General features: G+C 43.9%; 1 protein-coding gene across 5 annotated transcripts in view; it reads right to left on the reverse strand.

Annotated features, from left to right (window-relative positions):
* Positions 1 to 750: 750 nt before the first annotated feature.
* The window catches only part of NR5A2 (nuclear receptor subfamily 5 group A member 2), a 117532-nt gene continuing 94253 nt past the window's right edge, over positions 751 to 24029 (reverse strand). For 4 of the 5 annotated variants that reach the window (XM_073799949.1, XM_073799961.1, XM_073799955.1 and 1 more), the window contains exon 7: positions 751 to 3811. In XM_073799949.1, coding sequence (XP_073656050.1) covers positions 3564 to 3811 — 248 coding nt within the window. In that variant the 3' untranslated portion in view covers positions 751 to 3563. The remainder of the gene's footprint in view (positions 3812 to 24029) is intronic. The other variant, XM_073799966.1, reaches the window with a different exon arrangement.

Here is a 24029-nt window from a genome sequence, read left to right on the forward strand (position 1 = left end):
CCCGGCGGTCCAGTGGTTAAGACTCCACGCTTCCAATGCAGGGGGCACGGGTTTGATCCCTGGTTGGGGAATTAAGATCTCACATAACGTGTGGCCATAAATAAATAAATAGCTAAATAAATAAATAGAGAAGGCTAATGTCTAGAACAAAAAGATGTTAAATTTTAGGGTTAAACTCCAAAAAAATTTAAAGGCTTTTATCAATAATATCATTGATAACACTGATATCAAATATCAATAACTTAGTACCTGATGCCTGATTTTCCTTTCCTTTTGAAGCAAACCCCTCGTTTCGCGACAGCATATTGTCACGTTTAAGGCCGTGGGTCTTAGAGCCACACTTCCCACTGACTAGTGTATCACTTTGAACAAGAAGCTGTAAGAGCTGGATGATACCTCGTGGAGCTGATCTGAGGATTGAGTGAGTTAACGAAACACCTGGCCACGTGACTAGGGCACTGTGAGCTCTACAAAGACAGATACCGTAAGAGATTTCTGCCAACAATTGTAACAGTTAATGATACAAATTGCTTTGTTTCATGTATGGAGAGGTGACGCACAGATTGAGTTCAACGCTTCAAGTATCCAACTAAGGACAGTGGACCACCTGAGAAAGCATCTAGAGAAGGAAAAGTATCTCTTCGTGTGGAATTCTTTGGACTCCATTCCTAGTCGAGGATCTGAGTTGCGTAGAAGCTTTAGAACCCAACAGAATGAGGACACCATAAAAACTTCTAAAAATGATCAGGCTGGGCATATCAACATTTATTGAAATACTGAAAAAAAATTCCATTTTGTTGAGAAATTCCTGGCAAGAACCAACAGGACAATTTGATTTCACTGATACAGTAAGTAATGTCAACAAGGAACCAACTTCACACTCTAAACATTGCATGGGTTCAGATCCAAGGGAGCAGCAGAAGATCTGTAAGACAAATATTCAGACATGACAGACTTTCTGTTTATAAACATAGACTAACGATAATAAACAGGCCAAGCCCCAAACCTTCATATTTGAGTCTGCTTTTACTAATAAATCCTGTAGTCGATGAAGCAGTTGCTAAGTCAATGTCTGGTTGTAAGCCACTTAACGATGAACACTAGAGAAAATTTGCTCGTGCGCTTCGCGTGGGCCACGGACGCCAAGCGGCTGGCATTCTAAAACCTGGACTTTTGGCATCAATGTATTTGTTTTTTACAATTTTTTTGCAATGTTAAGGACCCTCCGAATAACCATCCCCCAAATCTCGAAATTGCTTCCACCCATGTTCCGTACCCATTGATGGAACCATTTCATTAACTGTTGACACTCTTCCCCTCCAACCTGGTTTTTAACTGGGGAGAGCAAAGATGCCGCTGTTTTATTTACTGCTTTGGGTATGGACTCTATGTTCCCATTGTCCTCTGAGCCACGGAGATGACACGGGTGACCGAGCTTTGCACGCGGGGCTGTGGACGCCCGGCTTAGCTGATGGGTACCCTTCGCATGGACGCGTATTAGAGGTGATTAATAAAAATAATAAAATAATCCTCTTTGTACACACAGAAGTGATAACTAATATCTTTGGTATACAACTTACAACGCTTGGAAAGAAAAACCAGGTAAGACTCCACCCTTGTTAAATTTACTTGAAAACAGAGGAGGTTACAAGTCACATAATTTACAATAGATATTAAATAAACTACAGTAAGAATTATGAAGATTTACAGACATTTAATCAAGTGAATGATTTTAATTCATCAAGACCCCTCTCTGTCTCTGAACTATGTTCCGCTAACTTGACATGCTACAATGAACACACATATTTGGTTTCTTCAGTCTTGGCTATCTCAGACAAAGGCGAAACCAAGGAACAATAAATTAGCATCATAATTGTCTACAGTTGAAACTATGATATACAATATAAATAAACTATTCAAAAGCCAGAAACATTTATGAAAAAATTAAGGGACTAGGAGATAATGTTCATTTTTTTTTTTACAGTTTCTACAAGTGATTGTGCCGCCGATAATCTCAAAAAAAAAAATTAAAGTCTAAATGAGATTCCCGTTTTTGATTTTAGTGTCTCACGACATATAATAACTAAGTACTGTTAAAAATAATTACCAATCAGAAAAATAACATTAAGGTAATTACTGCTTTAGCTCTTTTGTCATATCACACGTTCCCCCCTCCCCCTAGAGGACCTAAAGAATGTAAACACTCTATTTTATTTGACTTTAAAGTATTAATACTTTATTTTAAACAAATGTTGATCCACATCTGCACAGCTACCTTTGAGAATTGTGAAGTAAGGCAAGACTTCTGTATCTGTGGCATCGCCTGTGAATAATACTGACAGCATCGTTTGGAGAGTTTGTTTCGCAATTCTCTGTCCTCCAATTTGTTCAACAGCAGATTTTTAGACTTAGAAAGGTCAGTATCACTCTCTTCCCTTCCCTTTTGGGGAAGATTTGAATCACTTTACTATCTTTCCAGGCCATACGTAAAGATCACCGTTTCCTCTCTGCGCTTAGGGGATGATCGATCGCAACGAGTCAATTTATCTGCGCATCCCTTCCTTTATTTCGCGTGGCTTAACATGCTTCCGTTTTGTTTTAAACTATTTAGAACTGTGACTACTTGACATCCCAGCAAAATACATTTCATGTTGTATTTTTTAATGAGCTACAAACCTGGATGGTTAAAAAGGCTGATGTAGTCTAACAAGCCTTTCTGCTGGAAATTTTTATGAAATCCTACAATGCGAGAGCTAAAGCTTTCGAAGTTTGTACTCGTTGCCCTTAATATTAATTAATGCTTTAGGTAAGATCAGAAGAGGGATACTGCCTGCTTTTTTTCTTTTTTTTAACATGAACACATGACAAAACAAACCAGAACATAGTCAAAATGGCAAGCTAACATATTCATAGACTGTTCTTATTAGCTGTTTGCAGGTCTAAGACACAGACATTGAAGATTAGGCTTTTCATCATTTGGTGGAGCTACTAGTGGGTGTGGCTGAGCGCTAGTCCTTAGTACAGATTCCTCGATCACGGGACAGAAGGTGCTGCGTCCTGGAAAGGAAGAGGGAAGGGGCTGTGATCGGTGCAGCTGACGAACTCTTGAGAACGGTTTCAGTTCCGCTTTACCACGGAGGAATTCTGGAAGCTCAAATCCCCCGCTGCAAAAGCCTAATGGCTAACACAGATCGGTTCCAGGATTCCTTCACAGCGGAGATCAGTTTCACTATACAAGAACGGTTCTGTCCATTTTCATCCTGATGTGGTGTTGGGATCCACCCGTGAGTTCAGTTCACTCCGTTCCAACGTCTTTTATGCGGAATTCTTTGGGGATGTGACGCCTTTGATTCACAGTCTGCAATACAAATACCCTGATTCATCACTTATTGGCTATGAAGTATTTATTATGCTTTATTAAATTCAATATCTTTAAACCAAGTGTTTCATTCGTGTTGCTTGGAGCCATTCAGAGTATTTTATTTTATTTTTTTCCCTTTCTTCCTGTTCTTCTTTCCCCCCACCAATCTGTGTTTTGGAAGCCGCGCTCCTAGGGGCTGTAACTAAGCCCGTTTTGCATGCAACATTTCAATCAGCAGGTTGTTGTAGGGGACGTCCCCGTTCAGGTGCTTGTAGTAGAGGTATTCCTCGGCCTGCACGCTCATGGCCCGGATCTCAGGTAGTCGGAGTAGCAGCTGCCCGAATTTCTCTGTTTGCTGCGGGTAGTTGCACATCGTATAGTCCAGCAGGGCAGCGTTAACTTGCTCCTGGACACCTTCGACCAGCTGGAAGTTCTCCAGGTTTTTGACATCTGGATTTAAAAAAAGAAACAAAAAACCCCACAATAATTCGATGATGTTTTAATTCCTGTTTACCCCAGCAGCGTGTTCAGTTAAAGGAGGTATTTTCCTCCCGACATAAAGCAGACTTGCTACAATGCTCGATATTCAGTCAGCCCCACTCACCAAGCTTCCCGGGAAAACGATCACAAAAGAGCTTTAGAAGAATGTCTTGTTGAAATTCTGCCTACACCTCCAAATCAATTAGACACCAATGGACTCTGAGCAAGGTCAATTCTTTTCATATCTCACAAAAGGAAAGGTTTAAGGATTCCTAAAGCAGAGAGATCATAATATATTGCCAGCAAATGAGTCCCTCTAGGAAGACCTATCTTAACCCAGTATATGACACAATTCATAGAATTCTGTATTAATTTTTCTGACCCAAGGTGAAATCTGTGTCCAGGGTATGATGTAGTTAATTCTAATAAAAAGTGACAGGGTTCTTGTTTCTGTTTGACATTTTCTAAATGATTCTGAAAGCCTTTGACTTGTCTAGCCTATGCTAATGAACCATCTGTACACTCCAGTGACTGCCAGAGGAACAGTCGCTGCTGGGAACTCTCTAAAATATATGTCTCGCTGACTAATGATCTTTATCAAATGAAAGCCTTGTCCTTTAGGCGGAATTCAAGCCAGGATGGCCGGCACCCTCTAACCTGAATGTGGTTTCTAAAGTCTGATACTTCCCTTTTTTTTCCCTTCTGGACATGAGTCGCTCACACAGAGGAGACGGATGCAGGCAATCCACCCAGCCTAACTCCTGGAGATGCTCTGCCTTATAGGTCCTCATAAATGCTGGATAGGGGGAAACAGAGTCAAAAGACAGACCGACACCCACACACACACAGACAGTGAGCAAGGGAAAACGGTGGTGGTGGAATTTCTCTTGTGGAGTTCATTTATGTTAACTGTACAACTTTTACACAACGTGTATATAGAAGCCTCTGGAAGAAAGGCATGGATATGTGTGTGTGTTTACAGACATCCATGCTAAGAAGGTACACAGATGCATCCACCCCTCCCCCCGCTTTATTTTCTAACAGGAGAAAAATAAATAAGAACGATTCTATAGAAAACCACATAATACTATGACTAAAAGGTTAAATGTGCTAAACTTAAGAGTTCCCAAAATAACTCTTATCCAATATTTTCGGCTCTCTGTGTTGTTAACCCTAGCCTGTGTGTATGTGCGGGTCCACTTTGGTATCTCTAAATGCTGTTACAATAGGCTGCCTTGCATTTGCTGTTGAAATGTGTCCAGGATGATTTCAGTGTTTACATTTTGAGCCGTAACTTTGCATGACACATGCTTCCCCCTTTCCGTCCCCAAATCTCTGGCCCAAATTAAAAACAGTGGGGAATTAGGACCGACATAGTGTGAGCATTCGGGATCACATCTATGTCAAAGTACGACGGGAGAATCAGAAATATCTGATTATTTATCAATGAGATGTACAAACAGACAAATGCTACGCTACGAGCTCACGCCTTCCCGTGGCATTGAAACTGACATTTAAATTGTAACCCACTGGACGGTGTACCCAGGTGGTACTTGACAGTCAATAAAGCAGTTTCCATCTATCTCATCTAAAATGTCTTAAAAGTTATTTTAAGTTATTTCAAATACTTAGAAATATTAGTTATATTTGGTTCAAAATTACAAAATGTAAACTGGAAGTATCTTGACTACGCTATACCTGGCCAGATGACAGAAAAATGCCATGCTCTTATACTTTCAGACGCTCACCCTCTGCTTACAGACATCAGTCCTTCCTAAAGCTTCACAGCAGAGAACGGGTAATGCAAAAACAGTTCATCTGAATTCTGACCAACTTCTTAGCGTTGTTTCCCTTTACCCTCCACTCAACCTAAAGAAAACATTTAAACTTAAACATGAAACGTAAGGAAAAATTTAGTTTTCTCTTTTATTTACCATTAAGAAGTTGAAAAAAAAAAAAAAACCCCAAACAAGCAACTTCCAGTGTTACAGTGATTTTAACACAGTCATAGGAAAACAATCGAAACGGAGCACACTATTTTATGCTACAATGAAAGATATTCTCACAGCAAGAAAAGCTAGCAATAGTCACAGAAGTTTATAGGGGAGGAATTTGCACGGAATGAAATGCAAGATAAACGAATAATAGTCTTTTCAGAAAGTTGTTTTTGAGACCTTCTTTTTTTGATAAATGTATTTTTTGAGAATGAGGTTCAACCTTCTGTGATAAATTATGGGATTCTGTTAAGAAAAACAAAAACAAAAAACAGACAACTGCTAACAAACATAAAACAAAGGATGGATCGTAAGTTCTGGTTCATTCACTTACTATTAGTACATATAATCATTAAAATCTTCAGATCAGCATTTGCTGGATAATTTCTGTGAATACTGGTCCAAACCGCCACCTTTCTCCCCAAAGTTTAAAAATACATGCAATTTTCCTTCTGAAAGAAAAGACTGTGTTTTTAATGTGTTTACCATTAAACACAAAAAAAGTTATGCTGCTAGCTGCCCCAAAGGCACTTACTAACTGAATGTCTATTTTGTTTTCCATGTCTGTAAAGGCAATTTGTAATTTAGTGGCAATGATTCTGATATGTAAGCTACAAGGTCAAAAAAAGAAAGAAAGAGGGATTTCCCCGGTGGTGCAGTGGTTAAGACTCCGCCCTTCCACGGTAGGGGGCGTGGGTTCAATCCCTGGTCGGGGGCTAAGATCCCACAAGCCACGCAGCACGGGCCCCCAGAAAAAGGAAGGAAAGAAAGAAAAAGATTTTGATTGAATTACTCTCATTCACCGACCAAGAAGTTCCTGGATCATTGCTCTGGCTTATCTCTTTCAGCTCCTGTCTCTCTCACTGCATCTTGCCCTCCTTTATTAATCGTCCATTTCCCTATGTACACTGCCAGCATCTTCGGGTGACATGTTATATATTATATGTTTTAGTCAAGGCTTCCCCAGGGATTTCTCCAATTAATGTTTGCTTTATATTAGTGGTGTATTTGTCCAAGGTTGATTGGTTATAAAATGACCTATTACATTAGCTGTTATGTATCTTATAAGTCTATCTCCTTTCTTTTTCTAATTTGAGAGCAGCTTTCAAAAACTGATTTATACAATAGACCTCTCCCAGAAATATTTTAAATGTAATAGTGTGTTCTGTTCAAAGAATCCTGTGGTGAATTCTTTTGTGAGCCCCTGGGTTCCTGAGTGTCTTTCATTTTCGGTCTGACAGGCAGACCTTGGTTTTTCCACTATGGGGAATGCAAATTGGTGTGGCCACTGTGGAAAACAGGATGGACATTTCTTAAAAAACTAAAACTAGAACTATATTGCATGGCCCAGAAATTCCACTCCTGGGTATATATCTGAAAAAAATGAAAACAGTAATTCGAAAAGATACATACACCTCAATGTTCATAGCAGCATTATTTACAATGGCCAAAATATGGAAGCAACCTAAGCGCCCATCAGTAGATGAATGGATAAAGAAAATGTGGTACATATATACAATGGAATATTACTCAGCCATAAAAAGGAATAAAATTCTGCTATTTGCAATAACGTGGATGGACGTGAAGGGTATTATGCTAAGTGAAACATGTCAGGCAGAGAAAGACAAATACTGTAATGATATCACTTATATGTGGAATCTAAAAACTACAACAAACTAGTGAATATTAATATAACAGAGAAGAAACAGACTCACAGATACAGAGAACAAACTAGTGGTTTACTAGTGGGGAGAGGGAAGGGGGAGGGGCAGGATCGGGGCTGGGAATTAAGAGGTACAAACTCCTATGTACAAAATAAATAAGCTACAAGGATACATCGTACAACAGAAGGAATATAGCCAATATCTTATAATAACTATAAATGGAATATAACCTTTAAAAATTGTGAATTAAGGGCTTCCCTGGTGGCGCAGTGGTTGAGAGTCCGCCTGCTGATGCAGGGGACGCGGGTTCGTGCCCCGGTCCAGGAAGATCCCACATGCCGCGGAGCGGCTGGGCCCGTGAGCCATGGCCGCTGAGCCTGCGTGTCCGGCGCCTGTGCTCCACAACGGGAGAGGCCACAACAGTGAGAGGCCCGCGTACCGCAAAAACAAAACAAAACAAAAAACAAACAACAACAAAAAAATTTTGAATTAAAAAAAAAAAAAAAGCCAATGGAGAAGTTCCAAAACACAGATGCCACCACCTCTCGGAAGACTTGGAATTTTCTCTTTCACGTAGCTCACTTGTATGAACTTTTTAGGAAGAGTCCAGAAATTTAAATGTGCTCCCACAATGCTCATAGAATTCCTTTTGATGCTACTCAATGCCCTTTCCTGAAAAACTAAACATAAAATACATTTAAAACCTTCACCATTTCCTCTGGGGTGCTCCCCTACCAACCAAGCCCTCCTCTAATGAATGGGTGCTGGCACACTTGGGAGTCTTAGCTCATCCCTACCAGGAGTCCGTAACACAGGAAATTCGTGAATGAACTATTTCCCCCCAGTTCTTCTGTGGTGCTTCATCCCAAAGTCTCCCGCGTTCGGCACACTACGTTTTTCTTTGACGTTTATGTAAACTTCATCTTAATACAATTTAGAAACGCAAGTTAATGAACCCTATCATTACAGATTCTGAGTTGGAAACAGTATGTAAACAGACAGAGGCATCCAACCCTTTCTCCAGCGCCTTTAAATTTTGATGACTGGCAAAATCATTTTGAGCTTCTCCTCTAAGTATCAATCTCTTATCATCCATTCTACTTTATTCACTCAGGGACTAATTACCAACTTTTTATGTGAGGCAGCATTATGATAAGCTCACAGTGGGGTACTCAGATTTTTTTTCCATCCTTAGTGGAAAGTAAACCCTTAGGTCTTCTTGAATATATTACAGCTGGCTTTTCGGTCATTACGTGGCATTCAGGCTCTTTCTGAAGATGAAGATACTGATTTCTATCTCCCTGGTACCTGCCATGCGGCATAGGCTGTAAATCCTCCCGGTCAGCACACTCTTTTCAGAGACTGGTCCTTTGCTGAGCAAGGAGGCTGGGGGGCCGGGAGACTCAAATGGCCCAATAATATAATTATCTTTGTTCACTTTCCACACGTGGGGAAAAAAATCTCATCCTGTCCTTTCAAAGATACAAAAGTGGGGAAAAGAGGTACCATTCTGCACCCGGAGGACACTTCTTTCCCCTGTGGCTTTTGGAGGGGTGACATCTGTAAACTGGCTCAACAATTTGTCCTCAGAAGACCCTTTCCTTTGATAGGATAGCAAAGGAGAAAGGAAATGAATTTTCTATAAGGAATTCATTTTAAAATTATTTTTAAAGGGCTATATTTAAATAATTTGTATAAATCATTTTTCTTTTTTTTTTTTTTTTTGCGGTACGCGGGCCTCTCACTCTTGTGGCCTCTCCCGTTGCGGAGCACAGGCTCCGGACGCGCAGGCTCAGCGGCCATGGCTCACGGGCCCAGCCGCTCCGCGGCATGTGGGATCTTCCCAGACCGGGGCACGAACCCGTGTCCCCTGCATCGGCACGCGGACTCTCAACCACTGCGCCACCAGGGAAGCCCTGTATAAATAAGTTTGTAGGAACTTCCGGATAGCAACATGCTGGCTCTTTTCATATGAACCAAGTTCGCTTAATAGTGAGGGCTCTTTAGGGGTCGGAGATGGGCAGACAGGACACTTTTAGTGCAGATGCCTGAGATTAGATTCTACTCTGCTTCCAGTAAAACTTAAACTCAAGATTTTAAGTTAATTACTGGTAAGTCCTTTACATAAATGTGTGTGTGTGTACATGTGTGCACACGTGTATGATTATTAGCCAAGAGCTGTTTTTAGCGACCAGAACATACAATTCAATGTCTTCACATATAAATTACTAACAAGAAAATGCAACTCTTTGACAGGAACTGTGTGTAAAAATGTGGACAGACAGCATACGTGTTATTTCTGTATGTAGAAAGAAGCCCTTCCAACTGGTTGGTGCTTCCTAAGTTACAAAACATGCTACTCTGCTTCACTTATTCTTTCATACCTTATGTATACACAGTCCATGAATTCATTCATTCATTCGTTCATTCATTCATTCAAAGAGCCCTGTGCCAGGTGTTGAAGATAGAGGAATAAAAGACACAATCTCTGTGTCCAGTGCTTCAGAGACAAGAAGTGGGTGCCCTTGACACACACACAGGATGGGCACCTAACCCAGGGCCTGGGGGCAAGAAGGGTTCTTGGGGGAAGTGACACCTGAGAGGTTTTGAGAAACGGGTGAGCTGAGCAACACGGGGAGGAAAAGGTGGCAGGAGACGGCGATCCCCACACCAAGCCTCTGAGACAGGAAACGGGGTCCTTGGAGCCCCGCAAAGCGGCTTACCTTCCATGGAGGAGAGCAGGGTGTGAAGTAAGGATGGACCCTAAGGTTTAGGACTGTGAAGGGCGAGAGTCTGCATTTTGTTCTGGAAGCCGTGCAGAAGCATTGCAACATCTTAAGAAGGAAGGATGCGGTCAGCTCTCTGAGTCAGAAAGAGCAGGTGTGTGGAGAGGCTCTCGCAGGAATACAGGTGACAAGCGCGGTGGCCATGGGGGTGGGGATGGACTCGAAAGGCATCAAGATGGGCGACTCAACAGAACTTGCTGGCCCCGGATTAATCGCGAGCAAAGGTCCTGGATGACACCAGGCAGGCAGGCAGGTGGTGGCCATCCCTCCAGCAGGAGTTGGAGCAGACTGGAGGGGCAGCCATGGTTGAGTTTAAGGAGCATGTGGGACATTCCCTAGGGAGGTAGGGGAGACGGCTGGAGATACAGGTCTGGACGCAGCAGAGAGGCAGGCCTGGTGTCCAGATCCGGGAGCCGTCAGCGGACAGGTGATGGATGAAACCCCCGGAGTCGGTGGGATCATGTGGACAGAAAAGGGGTCAGTGGTGGGATTCTGGACACAGCCAACTTGCCAAGGATTCTTTCTTGAGAAGGCATTACAGGTGTTATGGCATTTAGACTGAGAGAGATTAAACAGCTTTTCCATGATCTCTAAGGTAAGGACACACCCAGAGAATGGGGGAGCGGCTGACATTTAGCAAGTGCTTGTCAACGTGCACAGGATTTTTTTTACATATCTCATTTAATACTGTGAAGAATCTTACAGGGAAGGTATGATTCTCATTTTCCAGGGAAAGAAACAGGCTCAGAGGGGTTCAGTGAGTCACACACGTCCTGAGCTGGAATTGGTGTCTCCCTCGAAACCCCTGGGCTCTGCCCCACGAGATCACAGAGGCGGGACCTGAGCCCCAAAGGGCTCGGGACATCCCAGTCCCAGAGCTTTCCCCCCACGTCACAGCCCACAAGTTCCTGCCACCTGCGGGGGTTGGAGAAAGGGGTGTGCTGGTTGGTCCGATAGTTCAGTTTCTAAAGGGTCTCATAATCCCTGAATGAAATTTTCAGAGAATTTGAATGAAATAACATACTCCTGACACTTATATTGACGTATTACACACCGTAATCGTCTTAATGCCACAGATCATGGTTAAAAATAGTCACAGCTGACACTGAGTAGAGTCCAGCGTCATAGGCGCCCTCCAGGGGGCCTTTTCTGGGCACGCCCGAGCCCAGCCCTTGCCACCGGGGCTGTGGAGGTGCTGGGACTACGAAGTAACTTTCTCCATTCTAACCTGCTTTATATTTAGAAAAGGGGGTTTCATCAATTTAAAAAGTCTGAAAGCCACTTGATTTTTGACAGGAATGGTGGTCTAATCTAGTTTCAAGCAAGTCGCTCAGTCCCCTCTGGGCCAGTTTTTCCATCTGCAAAATGGGGAAATAATTCTTAGGATCGCTGAAGAGTAAAATGATACCTTAAATATGAATAAACTTTAAAAAGTGTACAAGCATTGTATACTCACGGGGCCTTATGTTTCTTATAATTTTACTGATAAAATTTGGAGATTTTGTTTGCTTCCAATACACACCTGGAAGGTAACCTTTCTACACAGCAATGTGATCGTTTTCCTGCCATAAAGTTGCATGGACAAAACAGAATCTCTGATGTTGCAGTTTTCCAAAATTAATGGAAGGTAGAGGGATTACATGCAAGTTTATCCTATCCTCAATCACAAAGAGTATTCAGGAAAACATGGCCAAGGCTTAAGTTTCAGTTAAAGATATTCCACCATGTTTTCTTAATTTTGAAGCCCAATTTCCCCAAACACATATGACACTCTGGACAAAAGGCTACTAATGCAGTGCCTCACATGGTTGCTGAAAAGTACAGGCTCAGGAAATACCATTGCATAAAGAATGTCACCCGCAGTGGGCCTGCCCTTTTGTCAGTTTTGCGTTCATAATATGTCACCCCCAAGGGGCAGTGGTTTTTCTCCCAAAGGAGAAGAACATTCCTCACTAATCAAATGTCGTGATTTCTAGTCCTGATTCTGTCTCCAACTGTGAGATCACGAGCATGTCACTCTTTGGGGCCTCAAGTTTCCTGGCCTGTGAAGGGCAAGGGCTGGACTTGACGATCTCTTGTCACCCAGCTCTGAGTCTACAACTGCGTGATTATGAGCCCAAATTTTGGAAGGAAGGTGCTGGATTGGTGTCGCCAACAAACAAGTAGGGACAAGCATCGCCCTGCACCCACCCCATCACCTGCGTTTTCACTCAACGGTCCGGATAGGACTTCAATTCTCCAAGATGGTTTTTGGCCTGAATTACAAATTATTTCAAACTGTTTAGTATGCAGCCATGATTTGACACACCGTGCCACAGGTAAATGGTACCTGAATTCATTTACGTCCTAGCAGCGCCCCCCTTTACAAGGAAGGGTGTAGCTCTTGCATGGACTTGAGGACGAAGCTTGCAGAAGTTGCAAAGCTGCCTCTGGGTGCTGACACGGGTCAGGCACCCTTTCCGGAAGTCTACAGATTATAGATTGGATACAAACGGCGTCACTTAAATGCGTCGAACAAAACACTGTTCCGTGAGTTTACAGACATGTCCTTCTCAGGATAAGTCGGACATCCTTGCCCCAGTCTAACCCTGAGACCACATCTCCGCCGGGCTCCTCTCTGGACACAGCGGTCCTCTTGCTTGTTTCTGCCTCGGGACCTCACACTTGCTGTTCCTGCATTCGGGATGGTTCTTCCCGATCGTGTGCGGCTCTCTCCCTCACGTCACCCGAAACTCCGCTCACACATCAGCCCCTTGGAGAAGCCTCTGTGGAGAACCATTTCTAAAACAGCGCTGCCCCACTATCTGATCACTCTGGCTCCTGACTCTGCCTTAAAAATATATGCCACGCGTGCAAGACCTATGCGTGCCCCGTGTCTGTTCACAGACACACAGTTCACGGTAGCCAAAAGGTGGAAGCCACCCAAGTGCCCATTACTGGGTAAAGGGATAAACAAAACGTGGTCGCTACATACAATGGAATAGTGAGCAGCCTTGAGAAGGAGGGACGTTCTGATACAACGTGGACAACAAGGCTGACGTCGTGGATGAACCTTTAGGACATTATGCCAGGTGAGATACGCCAGTCACAACAAGACACATACTGTATGATTTCACTTATCTAAGGTACCCAGAGCAGTCAAATTCATGGAGACAGAAGCAGAAGGGTGCCTGCCAGGGCCTGGGGGGAGCGGGAAATGGGGGTAGTTTAATGGGTACAGAGTTTCAGTTTTGCAAAATGGAAAGAGTTTGGGAGATTGGTTGGACAACAACGTCAATGGACTTAATACCTCTGAACTGTACCCTTAAAAGCGGCGAAGGCGAGAAATGTTATGTTCTGTAGAGAACAGACTGGTGGTTGCCAGGGGGGAGGGGGTTGGGGGAGGGGTGGAGCGGGAGGTTGGGGTCGGCGCATTGTAAGCTATTATATACAGGATGGATAAACAACAAGGTCCTACCATAGCACAGGGAACTACAGTCAGTGTCCTGGGATGAACCATAATGGACAAGAGTATGAAAAAGAATGTGTATATGCGTATAACTGTGTCGCTTTGCTGTACAGCAGAAACTAACACATCGTAGATCGACTATACTTCAATAAAAAAAAGAAATTTTATGTTCAATTAAACACTGAATAATGTACTGTACGTGTAGGTTATTAAACATAATGTAACAGACACCTGAGAATCCACTGCTCTGCAGAAGCAGATGGCCACCGACACCCTCCAGGTTACCTGTGTATTCCTTCCATGGACCAATTCCTGAGGCCGCAGAGTGACCGCTATTCATTTTGTGTTTCCTCTTCCCTCACATCCCTAAACTGTACGTTCTTCCTGATGCTTGACTGACTTTACAGTATACGGTTATTTGTCTAATTGTTATGCTTGCCTGTCATCCTCACAAGAAGGAAAGCTGTGGGACTTCTCTGGTGGTCCAGTGGGAAAGAATAATCCACCTTGCAATGCAGGGGACGCAGGTTCGATCCCTGGTCAGGGAACTAAGATCCCACGTGCTGCGGGGTAACTAAGCCCACATGCCACAACTACTGAGCACACAAGCCACAACTACTGAGCTCGTGTGTCTCAACTAGAGCCCGCATGCCACAACTACAGAGCCCACTTGCCCTGGAGCCTGGCCGCCACAACTAGAGAAGACAAAACCCACGCGCCGCAACTAGAGAGAAGCCCCGTGCGCTGCAGCGAAGGGCCCTTGTGCCTCAACAAAGATCCCGCGTGCTGCAACTAAAATCCGACGCAGCCAAATAAATAAATAAAAATGAAGAAGGAAAGCTGTGAAGGTCGGGACTTGGTCTAATTTGCAGCTGAGCCCCAGCATCTAGGCCAGTGCACAGCACAGAGAAAACCCTCACTAAATATGTGAGGGATGAATGAAAGAATACACTTCTTGGTTAAATACTGCTTGGCCCTAAACCAAAATCTTTCTTTCCTTTTTCTTCTTCTTTTTTCTGGGGGCCTTTGACATGCCGTTATGCTTCCATATCAAATTCACGGCAGACTTTGTTTCCTGCAGAACTGTTTCATAATCGTAAACAAAAAGCACCAACTCCACCCTGTGTTGTGCTTTCTAGGGACACTGTCTCAGTGGGGATCCTGGCTGGGTGCTTTGCCCGCAGGGCCAAGGCAGCCGGCGTTTCTTGCCCCCTTTGCACCTTCTGCGTGTAGAACGTTTATTTCCTCCGCTGCGCCGTCCACCCTCCCCGCGCACTCAAGGCCCCAGGCTCAAGGCTGCCGTTCTGCAGATCCAACCACTTCCTGGACACCCTGCCTGAATGGCTAGCGGGCATCACAAACCTGGGTGTGTAACACCACACGCTCCATTCCCTGGTTTCTGGGAGCCTGTCCCAGCTCCTAACTTTCCTGCACCGATTTTCAGACCAATGTCCCCCAGCCTTGGCACCGACATTCCGGCCTCCAGGAAGCCTCCCCCAAGCCCATCTCCGTTTGCCCATCACAGGGGGCGCTGGATGTCACCTGATTACCTGTCAACTGTGAAGACAGGGATCTCGACCTTGGGAACGGTCGCCCCTCCCCAGGCCTAGCACGGTGCCTGGACCAAGTCGAACCCCCTTCACGCTTGTTAAACGAGAATACATTTTCACATTAATTTACACACATCCATCTTCGCCTTGTTTGTGTCTGGAAGGCCTTCCTGAACCTACAGTCCCTGTTTCCTGCCTCTCCTCCTAGACAGCATCCTCGGGGAAGCCTAGACGCCCCATATAGATCCTAGGAAACTTGCTACTTTGAATTTAGGTCCCATGAATATGAACCATATGCAGAGTAACTCCCTAGGAAGGACTGAACACCTCGCATGAGCCCAAGTCCCAGCTACTAGACCCTTAGGCAGTTTCAGAGTTCCTCACTTGGTTACATTCATAACCAATTTCAGCTATAACAGTAGAACACATTTTCTACCATTCCTCTCTAAACAATGAGGAATTTTTGACTCAAAATAATTTCACAATTCGATACAAAATTGAAGTAACTGAGTTCAATGTGTAGGAGAAGGAAGACCATCTGGTTTGTTTGATGTTGTGAAGTGGTAGGTAATCTGAAGATGTTGAGAAAAGTCTATCTGGGGGCTGTGTGCTACGTCAGGGACCGACCGCCGACATACGACATTCATTATTTTCCTTCTCTCTATACATTTGCAATTTGTTTTGCAGAATTCCGAGGGATACAAATGAGGAAGGAAGGCTATCCTACAGGGGTTTTAAGATCAAGAATCGAAACAGATTGTGAGTTTTATCAACCTCTACATGCCACTTGATACTGAAAGCCACATAAAAATGCATGGAGAATGAAAGGGAAAAAAAAAAAAAAGGTCTCTGGCTGGGAATCGATGGAATATTTTGAACCAGGAAACAGAATTTAAAGGGGCACAGGATGAGACAATTTCCTGGTTTCCCCCTAAATTTCAAATAAAGCTGTCTGTCAAACAGACTTAATATGAAGGGCAAATACATACAATGTTTTGATAAAATAGGTAGCATTTCGAGTTGCAGCTGCCCTGGCCGGCCGGCCTTGGGAGCCTGGGTCCTTATCTTGTTATAAAGACCATCTGTCCCCTCAGAATAGGAAATGTCCACATGCATAAAAAGCTGTCCTTCTCCAGAGAAAAGCTCCGCACCACACTCTCGTAGGCACGTTCTAAAACAGTTTTTGAATCGTACGTTTGCATTTTTGATTTCCACTCAGGAAAAGTCTGCCGTCTTGGCCAAGCTATCTTATTCTCTTCGAATAAGGTATGGGCTTCAGTTCGTTCATAGGCAAGTCAGGCCTATGAATAAACCAACGTTATCATATGAAAGAGAATTAAACAGGCAGATGCAAGTGGGGATATATTAAGCCAAACTTAAGCTCCAGTTGTTGAATTTAGCCTGGCCTCCATGTCTGGTTTGCCTCAGGATAAATTCAGCTTTCCAGCTAATCGAATGAGGAAAACTGCCTCAGGTATGATAAAATTTACAAGAGAGGCTGTCCAACCGTTCTTGTTAAAAATATTAGCTTAAAGGCATTCTTATCGTCTTTGGGATGAAGACCGTATTTGCATTCAATGATTTGATTTCAAACTTTTACGAACTTGGATCCCATATTAGCTGAGCCAGTTAAAATATTATTCTGTGGCAGAGTGAGTGACAAACAGTCCAACTCAGTCCGACGTACTCAGCTTTGGTTCGTGTTGTACGACTTTCCTACGGACTCTGGGAGAGATTATTTCTAAGAGAAAAAAGAAAGGGTAACATTTGAGAATATAAACGTACATTTAGTAAACGAGGTATTGTATTTGCAATACACAGTGGACTTCAAACATCTTTCCACGTTAGAGCCATAGTCCGGAAGACAGAAGATGTACTCTTCTAGCTATTTCTACCCATACAATCAACACTCCTTCATAATTCAGCATTTGAAAGAAATCCTTTTTTTTTTTTTTTTCCCTGCAGTACGCGGGCCTCTCACTGTTGTGGCCTCTCCCGTTGCGGACCACAGGCTCTGGACGCGCAGGCTCAGCGGCCATGGCTCACGGGCCCAGCCGCACCGCGGCATGTGGGATCTTCCCGGACCGGGGCACGAACCCGCGTCCCCTGCATCAGCAGGCGGACTCTCAACCATTGCGCAACCAGGGAAGCCCAGAAATCCTTTTCTTTAAAGGGCTCTTGTTAGTCCACAGGCAGCAGCGCAACTGCATTGCCAGGGGCGGCTTGTTCTACACACAAGGCTGGTTCCAGCCTGTTTTCTCTGTCTCCCAGGCCTGGGAGGTAGCGAGCGATGGACAGGGCCAGGGATGAGAAGGGCCGAGGGTCCGGGGGAGCGGGGGAGAAGAGGGAGAAGTTTCCTTCCAACTAAAGAGCGGGTGGAAATGTCAAAAAAAAAAGGCATTCGACAATCTCCCCCAAATAACCAGTTTATACTGTATCGCTTGTATTACTCAGACCTCAGGGCCTGTAGCAGATTGGGCAGGAACCTCAAGGAATCTACTCTGGTACCAAGGCCACCAGACGGTAGGACTGTCTGGTGCCAGAAAGACATAGATGTGTCTCCACCATCCAGCTGTGCTCCCGACCCGATTCCCTGGGTGATAGGGCCCCGGGGATATCACTGCTGTGACTTGGCTCTCTTACTTCCCCCGCCCAGTGGCAGCTGTGATTAGATATGAAAGAATCAAACACAACACCCGGTGCACCACTTCTCATCCCACTCATTTCAACAGAAACCAAGACGTGAATGTAACACACGCATCATTTGAAACAGTAAGTCTTGGTTATTTTAAAAGAAGGAAACACATTACAGTTAAGTCGATACAAGAATGTGTAACAAGGTAAGGAATTTGGCCTCCCAAACGGCAAGAAATAGACTATGGGAAACTCCAGCACTGTCTGTGGTTGGTGCACGAATTAACACTCAGCTACTTGAGCTCTATGCCAGTTGCGTTTTATTTTTGATCCGAAGTTTAAAGAATGCCTTTCTGAGTCACAGTGTGAATATCTAACTCGGGGGAAATCAACTCTATCTGAAACCAGCAGCAGAATCAGAAATTCAAGGAATTAAAAGTACTGTTTATGTGTCATCTATTTTAAAATCCATTTTTTAACTGTTAAAGGCCTTTTGTAAGGGATTTTATGAAATATAGGCTTAGCGTGTCTTACAATTTCTGAGAATGAAACATGTGTTTAGTTCTTTGAACTTTTATCGAAGCCTTTTCATCTATTTTATCTCCCCTCCCCCAACACACTCCTGGCACCAGCCTTCTGAGAAAGACACACCATGGATGAATGATAGGATTGGGTGGAAAACCTGTCAGAATTGGGGAGTTTTTAATGCTGCATCTGATGTTCCCAATCTTCTTTTCATTGTACCCCACTGTGATTAACTCTATTATTTTGGAAAAAGCATTGGGGTGAGATCACTAAAATTGCATTTCTTTAATTACATGTGAATTCGGCTTTCTGTTGCCAAGTTGAATTAGTGCGGTTTCTTGTACTTCGCACGTTCTGTTTCCACTTGTACTAAAAAGTAACATCACAATCAGGAAAATGCTTGCAACTTCAGGCCCATACGAGAGCTGTTATTTGTATACGTCTGTTCTAAACATCCAAGGTTTTTTTGTTTGGCTTCTTCTTTTAGTTTGTAGTGTTAAAATAAAACTACTCTTTAAGAGCTTGATACACTTGTTACTTATCGTTACATCATTTTCCTCAGCTTATTAAAATTCCGCTCAATAAGATCAGAGGTTGAAGGAAGGGGGAAAAAAATCAAGACTTACTTTGCATCATTTGACTGTAAAAAGAAAAGAGAGGTCTTTGGGGTGAGAACTAAGGGGGAAGGGAAACTGATTACCTAACAAGATCATTGAAGCCAAATACTTGTCAATTTTTTGGACATAAGTGAATAATTCATCCAACTGCTTAGGGATATATATTTGTAGGTGAAAGACAGAAACTCCATCACCGATTTGTTTTGTATTTGTGTAACGATGTGGCAGAGAAAGTAACAGGAAAGATGAGACAGAACTTTTAAGAGCTTGAAACATTTTGCAAAGGAAGCTCTCCACACCCCACCTGCCCGCCTTGATGTGTCTGTGGGTTTTGCTAAGACAGGGATAGCGCTGATAATACAATACCTTATATTTGATCATATTTGTTCTGGAAAATATTGTGCTTAGTTCTAAGCCTGCAGAGCAAGGGAACGATGAATAGGTGGTGACCCTACCTTTCCACACCCAGGTATCATGAATGTAAGAGTCGGCAGAGGTTGGCGCTCTTGGGGCTGTATTATGACCACGCTTGACTATTTAGGGTAATTACTGATCCTTGCGTTTCCCCCGCTGGGAAAAGGGAAAAGAGCTGATTTTAAATCTGTGAACCTCTCACTGGCCAGCTGACCTTGGAACGAGGAACAGGTTCCAAGCCTCAGTTTCCTCATCTTTTCAATGTATTTTAACAGTCATTCCCACGAGGCAGGACGGTGCCCAGGCCGTACAGTATCTTTAGTCATTTCATCCAGTGATGACTTCCTTGGCGGGAAGTATCTCCGGCGCAGAGAAGGTTCTTCCTGACCCGAGGCATCCCTCAGAGCGGCTCTGGTAAGGGTCAGGGTCAGCGGTGGAGATGCTGAGCTGCCGACCTGCTCACTGTGCTAATTCCCACAGTCAGGGCGTCGCTCCCGTGGCCCCGAGGAGGAGCCCTGCGTGGTGTCTGCCGTGTCTCATGGACATTTCCTTAAGTATTCAGTACATGAGACAAAACACCAGATACTCTTCCCCTGTGCCTCGTGGGGGCCCAGTGACTGGACCCACATCGAGTTCAAGGGCAGCTCCACACCACTCAGCGCCTCCGAGGTACAGCTGGTATTCATAACAGCTCTCATCTTGTGAAGCAGAGGATTGAAATAGCTGTTTAAGATTTGATTTTTGGATAATCTCCCGATTATCTGTTGTCCTTCAGCCTTCATTAACAGAGAAAATCGGGGATAATTTTTAAAATTCCAGAGTGACATTAGATCACAAACAGCAATCTGGGGGCTGATCTGACTGTGACCAAAGGCAACAATGACTCCAGAACCGGTGAGGTTCTTCCAAGAGTGAACTGTGCTGTGGTTATTCTTTGGTTGTGAAGAAATAAGGAAGCTTCCCTTTCCTAAACTTTAAAGAAACACTTCTTCAAAGCATTAAACACATCTCAAAACAAACAAACAAACAAAAGATTCTTGAGATGCTGTCTTTCTCCCAGTCTATTGTGTAATAGTGAAAAAAGCAAAATCTTTTTCTGAGCTTTATTTTAAACTCTATGAATATGACATTGGTGGACAGAGATGTCTCTTTTTAAAAAGGTATACAACTTAGGTTGTATGAGGTGACCAGACCAACCGTTTACCTTCACTATTTCAAAGAAAACAAATCCCTCATCATCTAATCAAGAACAGTTCTTACTTCTCTGATTAAAACAAAAGTCACGGTGGAAAGGAAATCAGTTGGATGAATGGAAATACATATGATCCTGTAAGAGCCACCTGAGCACTTTCAGCTTGTAAGGTATGGACCTTGTATATTTATGGCGAATGGCCTATTAACTAATAATAGCACCAAGAAACATTTCTGAGGTCTCTATCTATGCTCCCATTATCTCACTTAAGGCTAAGACAACCCAGTAGGTTGACCTTGTTGTTGTTTTTATTATTCCACTTTGGTGCTGGCTGGTGGCAGAACTGGGAACTGGATTAGAATCCGGGTCCATTGGATTTTCCAGTTTTGCCCTCCGTGCCTTTAATCATGCCCTGCATTTGTTACCGGGAGACAAGGTCTTTGGTGGGAGTGGAGGTGAGGGAGAAAAAGTTCCTTCCACCCTCCTGAAGTACGGTTGAATGTTGGTCCCAGAGTTGCAGCATGGATATTGCTAAAGCCCCGTCTACAAAGGGGATCCCCCTGGGAGGCTGGAAGTGCAGAACTGATGTGTCAGTGAAATGAAATCTTTTGAAACTTCTGAAAGAGCTTGCCAGCTGCTCAGGCAGATGCCAGAAGAGTGGAGATGTGAGACTGGAGTCAACAGAAACCAGGCATCAGTGAAAAAACAAGGCAGCTTCCTGAGCACAGGTCCATCACTGTCTCTGGTAAGACGCTTCCAGAACGTTTGGTTGGGGTTCCCATAATCCCTTTATGATCACTTCCGAGTGGTGGGTTGCTGTGGGACCACCAGGAGAGGGTTCCCTCTGTCTCTTAAGTGTCACTCATTGTTCTGTGGACACTCATGGGGCCTGTGACCATTGCGATCAGTTGAACCAATGAAAGGTCAGCAGGTATCTCCCCTGTGGATGGACTAGAGGCGGTGAAGAGAGGTGCGTGGCCTCTGCCTTGGGACAAGCCTGTCCCTTCCCAAATATGTCAAGTGTGAGGACGGCCACTGGCGAGGGGGGAGTCTAGCTCAGGAAATCACACCATCTGTGAGGCCGGTCCTAGAACATTCCTGCACAAGCACTCCTGACCACGCTCACATGTTTGGCTTCTGGACGCTGAGACAGATTGCAAGGGTCCTACACTGAGGAGCTGGAAGAAGCAGGGCAGATGGGGACCCCTGTGATGGGAAGACCTCGTAATGGGGTGCAAATGGAAAAAATACTTGTGAAACATATAAAAATATCCAAATTATTTTTCTTAACCAATTTGCATAAAGGATGCACCAATTTAAGAATTCAACTGGATCACAGGATGATATTTATGCCAGTGCAATTCCAGAGAACTTTTTTCTTTTGCGGTACGCGGGCCTCTCACTGTTGTGGCCTCTCCCGTTGCGGAGCACAGGCTCCGGACGCGCAGGCTCAGCGGCCATGGCTCACGGGCCCAGCCGCTCCGCGGCATGTGGGATCTTCCCGGACCAGGTCACGAACCCGTGTCCCCTGCATCGGCAGGTGGACTCTCAACCACTGCACCCCCAGGGAAGCCCCCAGAGTACTTTTTTTGATATATGAACTTCCTTTATTTTTTCTTGATTAGGAAGAAAATTCAAATCATATATGATTAGGGAATGAAATAAGTATAATCGTCCCTCTGCTTTAGTGTACATTTGGTTTTCTACTACTAACTGATCCATCCTCCCTCCCTCCCTTCCCTCCTTTTTCTTTCCCTCCTCTCTCGTCCTCACCTTGTTTATTTTCTCATACATTATCACCTCATTTTTACTGCATTCTCAATTCTTGCTTAAAATGTATTCTCTTTCACTGCACCTATTTTAAAAAAATTCAACACCCACCGCACATGTGGATGTCGGACCAGCAACGTCTCTGGCGGGGAGCCAGATGAGTTGATGGCTAATCTGCTGTCGTTCTGGATTTCCCCATTAATCTGACCCTACAGGGCTGAGGAAGCTGGGCTGGGAAGCCCCTCCCAGGCCCAATATCCTGCTCCGGGGTTTCCTGCCAGGGCCTATGCCTTCTGTCTGCGGCCGCCAGCAGCTCAGGGGCAGCCCCAGCATGTTTGGTGTTAGGGTTCATTCAGCGTGTCATGGAAAGGGTTCTTTTTAACTACGCGAAATACAGTACGTGGAAAGAGTGCATTTTGGCCACCAGACGACAGAATTATTAAAACAGAGCACGGATGTGACATGGAGAGAAGTGTTAGCTAAGTTCACAGGGTTTTGTAATGATGCCTGGTTGAAAACCGTCCACATGATATTCCATTTGACTGAGATCTCCAATTACAGTCAGGACAACCACCTCTAAAGCAGGTTAACAAACATACTGCACATAACTAACACGTAAAACCAAGAAAATAGCAAAAGAAATAAATGAGAGCAATAATATAAATAGAGATTGGCCGTGTATGAATTATCTGTACAGGTTTAATTGTTGGGGACATTGGCAAATAAAAAGGGTAACTTCGTGGATGTCACAGCCACCCGACTAGCCAGGGAAAGGAGCATCTATCTCTGAGGCCATCGTGCAGAAGGGGAGAGCCTGTCCGTTCTGTTGTCAGAATTTCAAAGGGAAAATTAAAACATTCTCACACAAAATCTGGTAGCATATAAACACAGAAGGAAAAAAAAAAAAAAACCAAAAAACCCAGAAGTTGGGAATAATATGAAAGAAAATGGAATATTTGAAAACTTCATCATTGAGATATTCCTCCCTCCCTTCCCTGCCCCCCACTCCCAAACAAACAAACCCAGAGAAGTCAAACCACTTGTTCAGATTCATCCTTAAATGCTCCTTTGGGGAGGTTGATCTCCTGCTCAAGGTTTTTGCTTGTTGTTTGTTTAATGTTGAGTGACACTTCCAAAAGATATTTTTGTAGTTCCTTAAGACTCTTATACAAATGAAAAAATTATCCAGGTGCAAGTTTCTACCTTCTCGATAAATATATTATCTCTAAAGATAATTTTTATAATGGGGGTTTGGAGTTGGAGCATAGTAGTGAAATATGAGAAACCATTATACGGCAAGTCCTCCACATACAGACAAGTTCTGTCCTGAGAGCACGTTCGGAAGTCCGATTTGTTTGTTAAGTCCAACGAAGTTAGCTTAGGTTCCCAACTAACACAGCTGGCTATATACTGCTGCTTTTACGTTTGCTTCTGGATATTCTAGGCTTGCAATAAAGATACTGTATTACTGCACTCTATACAGTACTGTATAGTAAAGTACACAAAAGCACAATCACTTGTAGAGGATACACGCACGTGACAATGTACGCCAGACACGTGAACTAACTTACGTGACCGGACATGCGAACACACG

Source organism: Tursiops truncatus, chromosome 1 (assembly GCF_011762595.2).
Source record: "Tursiops truncatus isolate mTurTru1 chromosome 1, mTurTru1.mat.Y, whole genome shotgun sequence".
Taxonomy (NCBI): Eukaryota; Metazoa; Chordata; class Mammalia; order Artiodactyla; family Delphinidae; genus Tursiops; species Tursiops truncatus.